General features: G+C 34.1%; 1 protein-coding gene across 1 annotated transcript in view; it reads left to right on the top strand.

Moving 5' to 3' along the window:
* The first annotated feature begins 339 nt into the window (after window positions 1-339).
* LOC127942406 (lisH domain-containing protein ARMC9) overlaps window positions 340-16,053 on the top strand; it is a 31,947-nt gene continuing 16,233 nt past the window's right edge. Inside the window, exons 1-17 of the mRNA XM_052538101.1 lie at window positions 340-424; window positions 511-636; window positions 1,510-1,680; window positions 1,926-2,081; window positions 2,330-2,422; window positions 3,356-3,380; window positions 5,755-5,912; window positions 6,008-6,106; window positions 7,755-7,790; window positions 9,878-9,912; window positions 10,501-10,612; window positions 10,779-10,871; window positions 11,352-11,442; window positions 12,666-12,789; window positions 13,059-13,198; window positions 13,394-13,470; window positions 15,394-15,468. Of these exons, the coding sequence (XP_052394061.1) occupies window positions 374-424; window positions 511-636; window positions 1,510-1,680; window positions 1,926-2,081; window positions 2,330-2,422; window positions 3,356-3,380; window positions 5,755-5,912; window positions 6,008-6,106; window positions 7,755-7,790; window positions 9,878-9,912; window positions 10,501-10,612; window positions 10,779-10,871; window positions 11,352-11,442; window positions 12,666-12,789; window positions 13,059-13,198; window positions 13,394-13,470; window positions 15,394-15,468 (1,662 nt within the window). The 5' untranslated portion in view covers window positions 340-373. The remainder of the gene's footprint in view (window positions 425-510; window positions 637-1,509; window positions 1,681-1,925; window positions 2,082-2,329; window positions 2,423-3,355; window positions 3,381-5,754; window positions 5,913-6,007; window positions 6,107-7,754; window positions 7,791-9,877; window positions 9,913-10,500; window positions 10,613-10,778; window positions 10,872-11,351; window positions 11,443-12,665; window positions 12,790-13,058; window positions 13,199-13,393; window positions 13,471-15,393; window positions 15,469-16,053) is intronic.

Here is a 16,053-nt window from a genome sequence, read left to right on the forward strand (position 1 = left end):
ACACGCACGCCTGTTTTCATAGATGTTATAACGTAAATGTTTGTTCAATTCATTATTATTTACGAACAAACACGTGTAGTGTTTTTAGCTGCACATATGAGCCGCTTTATCTTATTTCTGCATAACCAGTTTGTTTTGGCCTCGAGCTGAAGATGGAAAAAAAGGCTCTCAAGTGACTTATTTGTAAAGCAAAATATATTTGTGTCGATTTCCACTGAGCCAATATGCTTTTAACTTGTAATATTAGTATTTGGCAGTGATAGCATCATCTTGTGACCTGATGTTTTCTGTCACAGTATCCCAGTATTAAAATCAAGTTTTTTTTTTTTTTTTTTTAGTTTGTTTATCAGTGAGCTCCAGAAAGTCTGTAAAGATGGGTGAGGATCTTGCAAGTGAAAGTGATCTGCTGTCAGTGATCAACGAGGTCTGCTTCCAAGACTCTGATCACTCTATTTAAATAACATTTCACAAATATAAACAGACAATGACAACTAATGTAACTCTTTACAGTATCTGAGGTTCGCTGAGTTTGAAGAGACTGCGAGAGTGTTTGAAAAGGAGCTCAAGGGCAAAGGCAAACCTGCCCTCAGAAGTGCAGGACACTCCCGGAGAGACTCCAAAACCATCAGCAGTCACGTGAGACTGACCTCCATTATTCACGAAAAAAATTACAATGTTTTTATTAGATTCCCTTGCTTGGATATAATTCTAATAAAAACATTTCTGAAAGTTAACTTTTAAGTTGTCTCTTTAATTACATTTTCCTGTTTTGTTAGTGTTATTAGCCAGAAGTGCCCTATTTAGAAAGCGTAAAATTTGATATATGTAACATTTTTACATCACAGAATCAGTCTGTTGTACGCCTAGTGTGTTTTTTTTTTACAGATTAGCTTGCTTTATTACAATCTTATTATAAACATATCAACGAAAGTTTATTTAACTTTTTAAATAGTGTCTTTTATTTTTAATTATTTATTAGTTTTTAGCTGTAATTCCAAAACCTTTTACACTTTTCAAGAGAAATCATATTTTTAATCATGTACAATTTATAATATACCATTATTAATACAAAATCAGTGTACCCAACACCGCTTATTAACCTTATTCCCCTTCACCTTCATTTTAGTGTAGTTATACACACATAATGTATTTGGATCGTATATATAATTTAAAATATATTACTATTTTAATAAAAATAAATAAATGATGATCTGAGAAAATCTCTGTCGTTACCAAATATCTCAGTATTTGTAATTTTTCATTTAATTAAAAAGATTGAAAAATAAAAAGCAACTGAAATGCTCAGTTTTTATAAATTACTTGACAATTATATGATTTACACAAATTATATATATATATATATTATTTGTATATATGTGGGTGTGTTATACATTTACAGTTATAAAATGTTTACATGTAGATCAGAAAAAGCATTTATTTATTTAGATTTAAAAATGAAAAGCGACTGAAAAGTTAATTGTTAATTCATAACTTGTTTTTTCCCTACAGGATGATCTGCTCAGCTCTTTTAATGATGGCGACTATAAGGTATTCTCTGAGCTGTGGGCTAAAAATATTCCTGCGGAGATTCGGGATTTTGATCCAGTAGCTCAGAAACTGGAATTTTACTTACAAATTCATTTTACAATATACCCACTGAAATCCCCTGTAGGAAGACAAGTAAGTGCATTTTACTGTTGGCAATACCAATAAAATTACCTTTTTTTTTTATTAATTGAGTAGACAAGTCTACGATGCATGTATTCTGTTTGACCAACAGATGTCCTCATAAACTAAAACATTCAGGCAAACCTCTCCTTCAGTCAAATACATGACTTGAATCAGTATTTTAATGGTGTAGTATTAGCTTTCAGTCAAAATGCAAACTCTCTATTTTTTATGTGAAATGTGTTTGCGTAATACAGGATAAAGGAGAGTTTGACGGCAGGATCACACATTTCAGGCACTATCTGGAGACCAGAGGGGCGACACTCAGCCAGACCACTGAATTCCTGCCGTTCTACGCCCTGCCGTTCGTGCCCAATCCCACCGTACACCCGTCCTTCCAGGAGCTTTTCCAGGTACAACATACCAATCCCCAAAACACCAGCTGATTAAAAGTCATTGCACAACAAAACAAAAACCCTCTGAAAACTGAGGTTAGTTCTTAGAAACAGGATATACTGGGGAACACTTTCTTATAGGTACGTCATATTGTTGCATACTGAAAAATCATATTATTCTGTCTGATAAACCTCATGTACACTGAGCACTTGCGTGATGCAGAAGAGGTTTTACAGTGTTGTCATTGTTGTTTACCGGATCATAGGATTCCTGGATGCCGGAGTTGAGAGAAAGGCTGGAGAAGTTTCTCTCAGTGACTCTGAAAGCTTCAAACACACCGAGGCTTCTGACTTTATATGTATCCTTTTTGTGTATACTGTGAGGAAGTATAAAGTAAATAAAACATTTAAATAGGAATGAAGTGTAATATAAAACTATGTGGAGTGTAAAAAAAAAAAAAGTTGTGAAGCCCTGCTATAGAGGAAGCAGCTTTACTCCTGAATCTCCAGTCACATTGTAAATCTTGATCACACATTTCTGTGGGTAATAATTAAATGTGTCACATCTTAAAGATATTTTCTCAATTGAAATGATTAACATTTATTGAATCATTAAGCCTTATTGTAATGTTGCAGTTCACTGCAAAAGCTTCTTTATGTGTCTTTTCTTTAGTTGACATCCATGCATATGAAAAAGGGGAAGTAAAAGCTTTCAAGGTAGAAATGTAAAGCTAAAATATTGTGAACAATTTGAAGATGCATTTCAAAGTGTTTACAGCTGGACATAACAGTAGCCTTTAATGCATAAAAGTGTTAGAGCATGGAGGTAACATATTGCATAAGGATTCAGAAGTTTCATAAAACACAAATGCTAAATTATATTATTATAATATTCAGTATTTTTCTATAGTGTGTGTTTACACGAGCGTTTAAAAGTTGGAGGTGAGTAAATTGGAACAGGAACAGTGCACCTTGGAATTTTGATATCAAACAATTGGAACTTTACAAAAAACTCACCTCACCTATTAATGTCTGAATCTCTTTTGTAAAATAAGAAAGCCTGAGGATTGTAGTTGCGTAATAATTACATATCGCAAGGGCCAAAATGCATTGTTCATTATCATTAAATGTACATGTTCTAATGTTATGTCAGAACAATGGGCTGTGATTGTTGTTTTTGAAGAGCAGACTGGGATGTTTTGCTTGATGTAGTTTGATGGACACTCGTTGACATTAAACAATCAAGATGAACAATGACTTTTTGGCATAACTCCTGAACACCACGAAACCAGAACGAAGGTGGAAAGGGCAACAAAGGTGAATTATTCTGATGCCGCTCCTAAATGTATAATAGTAGATAATAATTAACTAAATAATTGATTAAAATGTGTATATTTTTGTCCCTAATAATTTGATTATTTAGCTGTTTTTATTGCATATTAAACAACAACAGTCACAGAAACATTACAGTTTTGCTCCAAATACTTGATATTTAATGATTTTTGAAAATAATCATAAAGATAATTCATAGATTCTTCTATGGATAATATGCATTGCTAAGTATTTAATTTGGACAAATTTTAAGGCAATTTTCTCAATATTTAGATTTTTTGCACCCTCAGATTCCAGATTTTCAGTCAGTTGTATCTCGGACAAATATTGTCCAATCATAACAAACCATACATCAGTGGAAATATAATTTATTCAACTTTCAGACTGTGTTTCGAGAAAATAAAGTATATATATATGTATATATATATTACACTTAAGACTGGTTTGTTTTCCAGGGTCACAAATATTTATCAGTAATTACCAACTACTTTAAAAGTCATAAAAAAATCATTGGGTGTGTAAAGTAGCATTATTTTCAAATACTATAATGTTATAATTTAATTAATTATTTAAATAAACAATTCAAATATACAGTATATATTGATGACATAATGTGATATAAATGAAATAATGATTTTTGAAAATAATAAATCATAAAATTTAGTAACAATGAGTAAAGTATAAAGTAACAATGAGAACATGATATTTAAGTTAAATCATTGGTCAGAAAAGGGGTAATAATATTGGAAAATAATGTAATATAATCCAAGTTGTTTAAATAATTACAATATTTATAATTGTATCCCTAATAATAGTATTATTTAGACCAGTGGTTCCCAACCTTTTTCAACTCGCGGCCCACACAACCAAACACATATGTTTGCGCGGCCCACTTCAAAAAAATTAACTGACCCCGCTATTGTTGGGTTAATAACTTAGTACTCAGAAGCTAGATTTTAAACCATATTTATTGAATAAACTAGGGCTGTGCGATATGGACAAAAAAAAAAAAAAACTATCGCGATTTTTTTGATCAATTTTGCAATTGTGCTTTTACAGTCATAAATGCATTCAGGATTAATTTGAAACATATTTCCAAAAGAAAACCAATCAGAGCTTTATCAAAAAGTTGTAACATCTCTAGAACAGACATAAGTCAAAATTATCACTATAGTGAAGATGTAAAAAAATGTATAGACTTATATAAATTTCTGTATACAGGGACTTTTTTTTCTTTTTTGCCATGCATTGTTCATAGAGCATAGATTAATTGTAGCGGTGCCTCAGGTGTTTGCAGTGTGTATACAGTATGTGTATGCGGCCAGCAGTGAGAGCGCATAAATATAACGCGAAAGCACATTAAAATAATGCATGAGTGCGAATCTCTCTGTTCGCAGCAGATTTCCTTTGCTCTGTCACAAAACCGGTCGTGCTTGCTCAGATACACGCTGCTTTGCGAGGAGAGAGTGTGCACACTTAAAACGTGTCTCCTCTCACTTAAACTGCATCCTGTTCACTAACAAATTCACTCTATGCTCATGTGTTAGACATGAATTATTTTCGCACATTTTTATTTCTAGCCTTTTACCGCAGTGAGAACGCTCTGATCCGTCAACATTGGCTCAGAAAAAAGGCGCATCACAGACAGTGTGTGAACCTGGAGTTAGGCATATGCGCACGCTCAAATCGTGATTTTAGGACGTTTTCTTTTAATCGCACAGCCCTAGAATGGACTAGAAATGAACAGAAAATAATTGGCGGCCCACCTGCAATACCACCGCGGCCCACTAGGGGGCCGCGGACCACAGGTTGAAAACCACTGATTTAGACGTTTTATTAACATATGTCTTTGTTACCGCTTATACAAATGTTATGGTTTTGTTGTAAATAGTTTTATCTTGAAGGCATAATAGGAAATAAATTATATAATGTAACAGAATAAAAGTGTAAAAATTTTTCACAAAATAAGGGAAGTAGATTTAATCCTGAATCTCCAGTCACATTGTAAATCATGATAACACATTACTGTGGATAATAATTCAATTTGATTTATCTTAATATAATAACAGATAATAGTGTGTAATTTAATAATTTAAATAAGGTATGTATAATTTTGTCCCTAATAAGCTAAGATTAATGAACGTTTTTTTTTTTCCTTGCAAATGACCATCAAACAAAAATATACTTTTTGTTCTAAGTATTGTCATGTTAAGAACATAACCTGAGGAAAATCAGATGCTGGTGTACCTTATGGACCCCGATTATAGGTTAAATGTACCGTATTGTGGCTATATGGCTCTTCTGCATCGTGAGTGTTCACCAGCCCCTTATTTGACTCTGTGTGTGTTTGGTCTCCCAGAAGCAATTCAGCAAATGCAGCTCCATCTGACCGAGGCAGAAAGGAGGTTGGCCATCTGCATGAGGAGATTCGCTGAGCTGCAGGCCGACCATCACAGCCTCATCGGCGTCACGGCCGAGCTGGTGGATTCGCTGGAGGCCACAGTCTGTGGAAAGATGGCAAGCAAACATCAACTCACACATTATCTGGACAATGCCAGCAATGCAGAAAATTCTGCCCAAAGTGCTCAGGGGATATGTCTGATGTTTTGCAGATCTCCCCGGAGTACCTGCAGGGTGTGTGCATGCGGCTCTTCAGCGGTCACATGAGACAGAGTGCTGCTGAGAGCGTGGACTTCACCAGACCTGGCACTGTGAGTCACTGCCTTCACAGAAACTGACTATATATTCATGTGCATTTGGCTTTTTAAAGCATCTACACTCCACTATTTCTTTCTTATTTTGCAAATATACAGTACAATAAAAAAGGTAATTGCAACATTTTATCTCACATTTCACTGAGAGTTTATGTATCATAATTCATATCTTTCTTCTCAGAAGTCTCACAGTTCTGCGTTTGTATCTCACAGTTCTCACTTTTAGTTTTTTTTCTTAGAATAAAAATAAGGATTGTGAAATGACCTCACAATTACCTTTTTCTTTTATTTCGTGGTGGAATTTTTCTTCCATAGAAATATGACTCAGACATCGAAACTCAAAAGCAGCTGTCATTTTTAAAAGCAGACAAACTGGGAAATGTCCGACATGATGAATCTTGTTTGACTCAATTTAAATTCACTCCCTCATTGCGTGAGCATTGCATATGGTCTTGCATACATGTAACATGTACAACGCACTGGGGCTCATTTCTAATCAGATTTGTGAAGTGAAAGTGAAGTGAAGTGACATTCAGCCAAGTATGGTGACCCATACTCAGAATTTGTGCTCTGCATTTAACCCATCCGAAATGCACACACACAGAGCAGTGAACACACACACACACACTGTGAGCACACACCCGGAGCAGTGGGCAGCCATTTATGCTGCGGCGCCCGGGGCAGCCCCAGACTAGAACCCACAACCCTTCGATTTGGAGTCCAACCCTCTAACCATTAGGCCACGACTTCCCCCGTGGAATTTGAATTTGAATTCATTTTCAAAGCACTTGCAAGTGTGAATTTGTTTCACATGGTTTTCTGCTTTGTCATTTGTCAAAAAAAAAAAAAAAAAAAAGCATTTACTTTCCTGTCTGAACAAAGCCTTCACACAGAACAAGTTTTGCATTCCAAAGAGTTTTTTTTTTTTTTTTTGTTTTTTTTTTTTTTTTTGGGACATGTTAGAAGAACACGTTTGACCACTGTTCTGCATGTTTTTGCATTAAAAAATTGTCATTACTCTCAATGGCGATTCATTACTGCAACAATATAAAAAAAATTGTTTGTGTGTGTGTTGATTAAAATCAGCAAAATTTAAAGTGACAAACTACCATAGTTTGTCATTTTCAATTATTTTGGTTATGACCATTTTGATATATCAAGACAATGCATTTTTGTAACAATGAGATTTTTATAGATTATGACATTTGCTAAAATGTCATAAATATAATGTCATATTGGCAAAAATCTAAAATAAGCTTTATTTTAAGCACAATATGATTTTTCTTATTTTTCTTGACATTTTATTTTGTGTGTTTCACATTTTTTTTAAAACATAAGAAACATTTGAATTGCTTTTCTAGTTTGCAATTAATCAATGAATTTTTGTTGCTGGATTTTTTTTTATTTTATTTTTTTTATGGATTTTGTGTCTTATTTTCAGTTTCTATCATGGTTTAGTAACTTAAAGCCACCCAAAATGTTTTGGTTTGCAACATTTTCCTTACAAAACCCATCATTTTTCACATTGGGACCCTATAAAGAGTCACATAGCGGTGGATTATGCTGTTTAAACATGCCTTTCCAGCTAGCGTGTCCTCAGTCATATATATCTTCTGTGTGTTTGTGTGATCATCTGTTCATGAAGGGATATCACTCTATGAGTCCTTACGATGATGGATATGTGAGTTGCTGAATGTTTCATCATCTTTCTTCCTGCCTCCCTGGTCTTGCCTTTATAACCATGGGCCCTGCCTGTCCTCTTCCTCCCTTGTATTTCATCCCAAAGCCCTCTACTTCCTCTAGTTCCCATTAGATCGCCCTAGTGTCACGGGACTAATGTCCTTGTTCACTCTTAAGAATGCTGTGCTTTGTCCGACTCATGTACATTGTAGCAGAATCCCAAAGGAAACACATAGCACAGATTACTTTGAAGACCGTGTTTCACTTGACTTCGGTGAGCAGTAGACATACAAAACTGTCACAGTAAGAACATATACACATACACTCGGTATGGGTCATGTGATTGAATATCTTAAATTGTATTTTACATGTTTTCCTTTTATAAATAATCTGCGACTTCCTGGTGTCAGATTAAAAACACAGGAATGCCTACATTTACATATCAATGTGCCAATGTGTTGTTCAGAAACTTGAGCCACTGGGCCATGGAGAAGGAAGAAGGAAAAACTTTGCCCTTTGCACAGAATTCAATCAATAATACATCAAAAATTAATAATTTGCTGCTTATGTGTTCAACTCTTCAAAACAAGTCTTTTTTAGTTTATTTTTTTAATAAAGGTTTTTGTAAACAATATCAGTGTAAAAGCCTTTTTTGATAATAAGACTTGTTTTCACAAAGTGAATGAATTTGAATCACAATGAATTTGAATTGGGATACATCATAGCCAATTATTATTTATTTTATGTGTGTGTATTATTTGTTATTCTGTGCAAAGTTTTTCCTTCTTCCTGTTTCTGAACAAAAAGTTGCCATGCTAATATGTAAATGTAGGCGGGTGTGTGTGTGTGTGTGTGTTTATATCTGATGCCAGGAAGTCACAGTTTATTTAAAGAGCGGGGAACAATATGATAATATAATACATTTATTGCAATAATAATCATGTATTTATTATAAAAAAAAAAAAAAAAAAAACTTTTAAATGGCAATATGTCACGTTTTCCCAAATAATCAAACAACAAAAATAGTTTTCAGCATTGATAATAATCAGAAATATTTATTGAGCAGCAAATCAGTATATAATAATGATTTCTGAAGATCATGTGACACTGAAGACTGGAGGAATGATGCTGAAAAAACACATACTCAAGTAGAAAGTAGTTACTTTAACTTATATTTTACAATATTACTGTATTTTTTATCAAATAAATACAGCCTTGGTGAGCAGCAGAGACTTCTTTCAAGAACATTTTCAAATAGTTATGATTCCAAACTTTTAATTGGTAGTGTTTAAATGGCTTTATTTATTTAAAAAGATGACAGTGAATCAGCCCTGGACCAGGATACTCTCGTAAAGTTCAACCCCTTGTCATTGTGAAATCCACATACGCCTACAAACTGCAAATATTTAGAGCAAACACTTAAGATTGGCCAAACTTGAGAATGTTGGTGTACATAATGGCGTCTATCGGGAACATTTCCTCAAACCAGTTTGAAGTTAATCTAGCATGACTCACTCAGCCCTTCAGAGAAGGATGTTTATATTTGACAGGAAATTTGGCTTCACATAACTTACCCATAAACTTGAAATCAGACTGATATCACCATTTCTCACACTCCCAATAATGGGGACCACTCTCCTGAGTTTGTGCTCACATGATCCGTCTTCCCGCAGGTTTCGGTGTAAGCCTCCCCCAAGGAATGGCTTCTGATTGCATATTTGAGATGCCTGAATTTGCCGCGCTCTTAAGCTTAGTTGGAAATTAGACCGTGCAGGTGCAGCACAGTAAATGAGCGTAGGGAATTACTTTCACTAACATCCCTCCCTGCTTTGTGAAAGCAGGGTATTCACTGTTTCAGGTCAATCATTGCGTGCCGTGTATCTGCACACATAACCCCACCGCACTGCATGCATTGTATTGCAGAACACATGCTAGTTAATACCGCAAAAGCATGAATACTCACATACTTTAGAGTAACCAACTATAATAAATAACATTTCATTAACACACAGGCATTTTATTTTCATTGGCAAGCCAATATTTCAACAGATTCCAATGACGTACATTTTTTTTTTTTTTTTCGTTTAGGCTTCCTCAATGCTGCGGGCATCGGTCACACCTCAGTAAGTATTTGTTTGTGTGTTTGTTTTTTGATTGATTGATTGATTAAAACAATTTGTAGAAAATCTATTCTTGCCTAGCAGGTCTCTGGATTTTTTTCTTCTAATTACGATACATTTACAGTGTCTTGTTATATATTTGTAGAATATATTTAAAAAATAAAATAAAATAAATAACAATTCAGAAGAAACCTGAACAATAAAGTGTCCTTGTTAATTGGTTTTATTTTATTCACAATAATCCATAAATTCATAATATCCAGATTTATTTATTTATGTAAGATATGCTTTGAATAGAATTAAATAATGGCATTTTAGAGTCTTTAGAAATCAGGGTAAAAGTGTAATTATCTTTTCTTTTTTTACTTTTTTTGAACATTTTTAAACATAAATAATTAATATCTTACATAGCGTGTTAACTTTAGCATCTTATACTTGTCAGGTCATTCAAAAAGATAAATTTCTATAAATGCAAACAAACCAGACTATGGAAACATGACTCTGATCCCAGAGATATAAATATTCCCATCAGTAACCTGATGAGCAGGATCTTGTGCGCCGATTCATCATCCTTTTATTTCCTGCTGTCAGGAGGCCCAAAGACGTGCCATTGTTGCCTTCCCTTGACTACGAGAAGCTGAAGAAAGACCTAGTGAATGGATCAGATCGACTGAAGGCTTTGCTGCTTCAAGCTTTGCGCTGGGTAACTCAGAATTACTGTTAGGAAGCTAAACACATCACTGATGTATCCCATTATATTTTGTTGTTTTATCTCCAACTTTGAAGTATTTCCTGCCCTTTAGAATACACATTGAGACACATACATTGGTTTTCACCTTACATGTCATTTTATTGTTGTTATTGTCCAGAGGTTAACCAGATCTCTGCAAGGTGAGCAAAGAGACATGGTTTTGCAAGCCTTCATCAGTAATGATCTTCTGGAGCGCTACAGTCCCAAACAGGTACATTACAATATATTTACATTGCATTTCTATCCAGATTTTGATACATTTTTGTTTTGCGGTTCAGAATGAGTACACTTACATCAAAACGATTAAAACATTTAAAACGACTTGTGCTGTCTGTGACCTGGTCCTTTTCTAAAAAGTGATTGCCATCAGTCTTTTTCAGGTGTTTAGAATGAACCTGAATGTGGCAGATCAGGTTTAAGCAGATAACATGACATCTTGACTCATAATTTCCAATCATTGTCAGCAAGTTCCTTAAAGCAGTTGAGTCACACATGCTTTTAGGTCACCTTTCAGTTTTTGTGCAGACTGAAAGACAATAGATCATGTTACTTAAATCCAGAATAAACTTAGAAGGAAGACAAAATAGGCCTTTTCACAGTAAGGAACAACTAATTGGGCCAAAAGCAATATGAAACAGCAAGAAAAAATACAAAATAAAATACAACATTTTTGTTGTTGTTTACTTTACAGAAAACCGTTCTTCATCTGATGAAATCCAAAAATGGGATTGTCAGACAGTATATGGCTCGACTGATCAATGCCTTTGCCTCTTTGTGTGGTGGTAAGTGAAAATGTCTTCGCTTCAAGCAGAGAAGTCTGGTTTTGTTTGTTCCAGTCTTCTTCTTTTTCTTCCTTAAACCAGTTTGTGTGTCAGAGGCCGTAAACAAACTTGATAGGATGGCCCCAAATCCCATCCATTCATCATAAATACACATCCCTCCGACGCTCTAGGTGGCGCTATAATGTGCAAGATATTTGTATAACAGGCTAGAATTTAAATTCTGTCACTGAATCAGTTGTGCAGGTGGATTTTTATTTCCACTTCAAACTTTTTGGGGCATTTAACATTTTATGAATACCTACTTTTTCAAAGTGAAGGTGTGATTATTCAGTGAATTCTCACAGAATAAATCTATCTCAACAGGAATTCTCACGATTCCACACAAGATCAAGTTGGTCATGTGGATTGGTCACATTGATCTCTACACTACATTCAGTGCATTGATCGCTCTATTTGCCACTGTGGACCAGGTTATTTCGGTAGGAATTAACAGAAGGGCAAAAGAATTCCACACAATGTCAAGTTGTGGATTTGCACATTGAATGTTACACTACATTCAGCGGATTGATGGCTATGTTCAATAAACAATTGAGAAGAGTCAATGGATTATTCATAATTCATAATAATAGTACATTGCTAATGTGACCTTTATGTGTATCAGAGAATAAACAAACTTGATGGGATAAGATCTCACTCGTTAATCATAAAAACACACCAATCTCCAATACTCTAGGTGGCACTATAATATGCAAAATGTTGCATAACTTCCAAAATGTATAGGCTAGAATAAAAAAATTTGAACCCTACATCAAACTCTGTTTTATTGTTGTTTGGTCAAATTATGTAGATTGTATTTAGAAGTTTTGCCTAAGGGCGAAAGAATTCCCCACGAGTTCATATTGGCCACATGGATTTGTCGCATTGAACGCTACACTACATTCGTCATTTTGATGTCACTTTTGACAGCAGACCCTTCGTGCTGTTACATTTTAATATAAATTTTGCTTATGTGACCCCCACCTTTATTCTGTTTGGCAGATATGAGCAATTAATGAGTTATTAATTGATAATTGATATTGTTTTAAGAAAAATGTCAATCTCTCTTCTGGTTCTCATTTCTCAAATTCTTGGAGCAGAATTTTCACAAAATTGCCATTGTGTAAAAATCATTCTTTACTTCTGAAATGTGTTTTCCATGGACTCATACACTATTGCACACCCAGGACGTATGTACCTGTCTCAGATACCTTCTTTACTGAGGTTTCTGCTCGACTGTCTGAAGACTGAAGACAAAGAGTCTGTAACTCGAGAAAATGTCCTTGGAGCACTGCAAAAACTCAGCCTCAGGTACGTCTTTTGTTCATATATGTTAATAAACCTACAAACTGTAATAATGTGTTTTCAGTTGCGGATTAAAATAATTTAAATTAAATTAATTGCTAACTAAAACTAGACAAGAAGTTTGAATCCAAGTTTTGGTGAAAAGATACCACAATGAGAAATTTATGAGCTGATTTTTGACTGGGGAATGCCAAATGAGGTAAAGGATTTCCAACACGGCACATTTTAAATGGCTCAAAAATACCAAGTGTTTTTGCATATTCTGCTGTGTGCAGGCGAGCACAACAGTCTGCCATGATCAGAGACGGTCTGATTGTCTGGTTGGTAAAAGAGCTCCATGACTTCGACTGTCTGTCTGACTACACGCTTGAATATGCCATCTCCCTCCTCATGAACCTCTGTCTGCGCACTCAAGGTACCAGATACACCACCACAATGATATAGTAATCAATACTTATCAAAGAAATAAAGATATGTGTAAACAATTGCATTGTTGCTAATCATCCTCTATTTAGCCTGTTACAACTTTTTTGTTAGATTTTCTAAAGTAAACAGATGTAAATGGACTATAAGGAGTGCATTGTTTATTGTTGTATGTCTTACATTTCAGGAAAGAAGAAATGCGCAGAGGCGGCCAAGCATGTCCTAAAAGTCCTGACGGAGCTCCTGGGACATGAGAACCATGAGGTAAAACAGTAATTGCATAACCGCTTTATGCACAAACAAGGTGTGTTATTTGAGTTTGTTTACCGCCTTCCTAAATACAGTGACAGTGAATACTAAAGGCGTCAATTAGCTTAGTCCTTTTTACGTCAGACAATTCTCAAAAAAGAACGCTTTTGTCTGCTTTGGATTTTAAAAGTTTGTCTTGCAAATGTACCATAAAGATTTCTCTCCTTTTGTGAAATGTTTGAAATGGATAATCAAGCCTACACTATTATATTCCATACTGAATTTGCTCAGCACCTCAAAACATTTTTTTTTTTAAGATTAAAATTTTCTTTTGAAAAATTTGGATAATTGTTTTATTTCCTTAATTTTTTTTATATATTTTTTTTTTAAATCAGTCATTTTTAATATTAATTGAAAAACTAAAACTTAGTGCAATCAACTATTAATAATAATCATATTTTAAACAATGTTAAAGTTAATACTTTTTTTATGTAAATTAGAACTGAGCAAGACAATTGTTACAACAATGAAACATTTAGTTTATTAAAGAAACATTTAACATGTGGTCAAACATACAATAAATTACAAATGCATTTCTTTAGCACATTTAAAACAACTGGCGTTGACTGAAGTGAATAATAAAAACCATAATAAGTACAACATAAACAATACAAACATCTATGCAAAATAATTAAATCCTGTTCACTCTAATCAGATCTAAGATTTTAAATGCATGGAAGAGAGTTCGACAAGTGAGCAGCAACCACAGAAAAAGTCCCTTAAAAACCCAGCCCTGTACAAGTTCATTAAATGATTAGGAGCCTTTTGGATCAATTGGAATTAATTAATGAGTAACATATGTGTATAGATGATACATAATATTGTATTTACAAAAAAACTGAGCCATAATGGGCACATATACTATGTAAATAAAATAGGGCCGAGTAAAGAGCCCTGTGGCACACCACTATGTAAGTTAGTTGATGTAGAACACAAATTCCCAATTCAATCTGAAAAAGACCTATCCTTTGAATATGACTTAAACCAATCTGAGGCTGTACCCTTAATACCAACAACATCTGCCCAATCACCACAAATAAAATGCCATGATCAGTGGTATCATAAGCAGCTGTGAGATCAAGTGGAATAATGCCGGTTTTCCACCAAAATTACCCAGAACATTTGTACCAGGAACTTTTTTCCCCCAGACCTGTTTCCACCGCGGTTGATTTTGGACATGCATCCTCGGTAGTTCGGACTTTGCACATTCGACTCGGGAGTGTGATGTCCGCAACGACGCAAATCCGGTAATTCTGCAAACAGCAGCGTACTTGATAACATCCGATAACAGCCTTAGCTACTGCAATTTTCCTCTCTGTATAGTTACAATAAAACAAATTATGATATCAAATACCTCTGCCCCCTTTCGTTTTCATTTAAACATAATAACAGCTGTAGAAATGTACTTGGTTCAGGGAAATGTGTATATATACAGTCATTACAAACAAACAAACCAACAAACAAAAAATCATGTAATTTTTGTCTCTGCTGCATTATATAATACAGATTGTTTCAAAACAGCTTCACAGTGATAAACCAAAAAATAAGTGTCAATGCTGGAAAATTCATCAGATATAAAACAATTTACAAAGAAACAAATGTAAGTTCTGCTTTAAAGCAGCTCTGCAGAATACAATAGTGCTATTATTTAGATCAGTTACTTCAGTTCTGATTTAAGTCAGTTCAATCAACAATGCAAAGTTAATCAAATATGAAACAAAGTGTCGTAATTGTGTACAAAGCTTTTATAACCATACAGTTGAAGTTTAGTCGAAAATTATTTTAAGATGCGTGTTTAAACTTCGGCTGGTAGTGGATGAAAGTGTTTCAGATGCAAAGTTTCAAATGGTCATTACATGTTTGGGTTCCTGTTTATAGATTCGGTACTATGTGAACGGAGCTTTATATAGCATCCTGTCCGTGCCAGAGATACGAGAGGAAGCTAAACAGATGGTAAGAGTAATAAAAATCATTCATTGCATTTTTGCGATAACATTTAAAACTTTCAAAGTTAAACAGTGATATATGACGCAACAAATGAGAAGGTTACTGTTTGAGAAAGAAAAAGTTTTATTCGTTTGTTTAAAAATCCTAGAGGAAACACTACTCAACACATAGCTAATCCTTAAGTTAAATAAAAAAAAGTCACTGTCAAACAAAACTACACTCCCTACACTTATTATATAATCAGTAAATTTTATATAAATTATTATATAATTTACCAAGGATGCATTAAATTGATAAAAAATTACAGTAAATGCATTTATAGTATAATAAAAAATATATATTTTAAATAAATAATGTTCTATTAATCACAGAAATGTGTATTACCGTTTCCACAAAAATCTTAAATAGCACAACTGTTTTCAACATTGATAATAATCAGAAAAGTTTCTTTATCAAATCAGCGTGTTATTTTCTGAAGGGTCATGTGGAAACAAAGACTGCATTTTTTAAATTTTTTTACTGCATTTTTGATCAAATAAATGCATCCTGAGCAGAAGAAATAAAAAAAAAAATGTATATATATATATATAT

The sequence above is a fragment of the Carassius gibelio genome, chromosome A22 (assembly GCF_023724105.1).
Source record: "Carassius gibelio isolate Cgi1373 ecotype wild population from Czech Republic chromosome A22, carGib1.2-hapl.c, whole genome shotgun sequence".
In the NCBI taxonomy this organism is placed as follows: Eukaryota; Metazoa; Chordata; class Actinopteri; order Cypriniformes; family Cyprinidae; genus Carassius; species Carassius gibelio.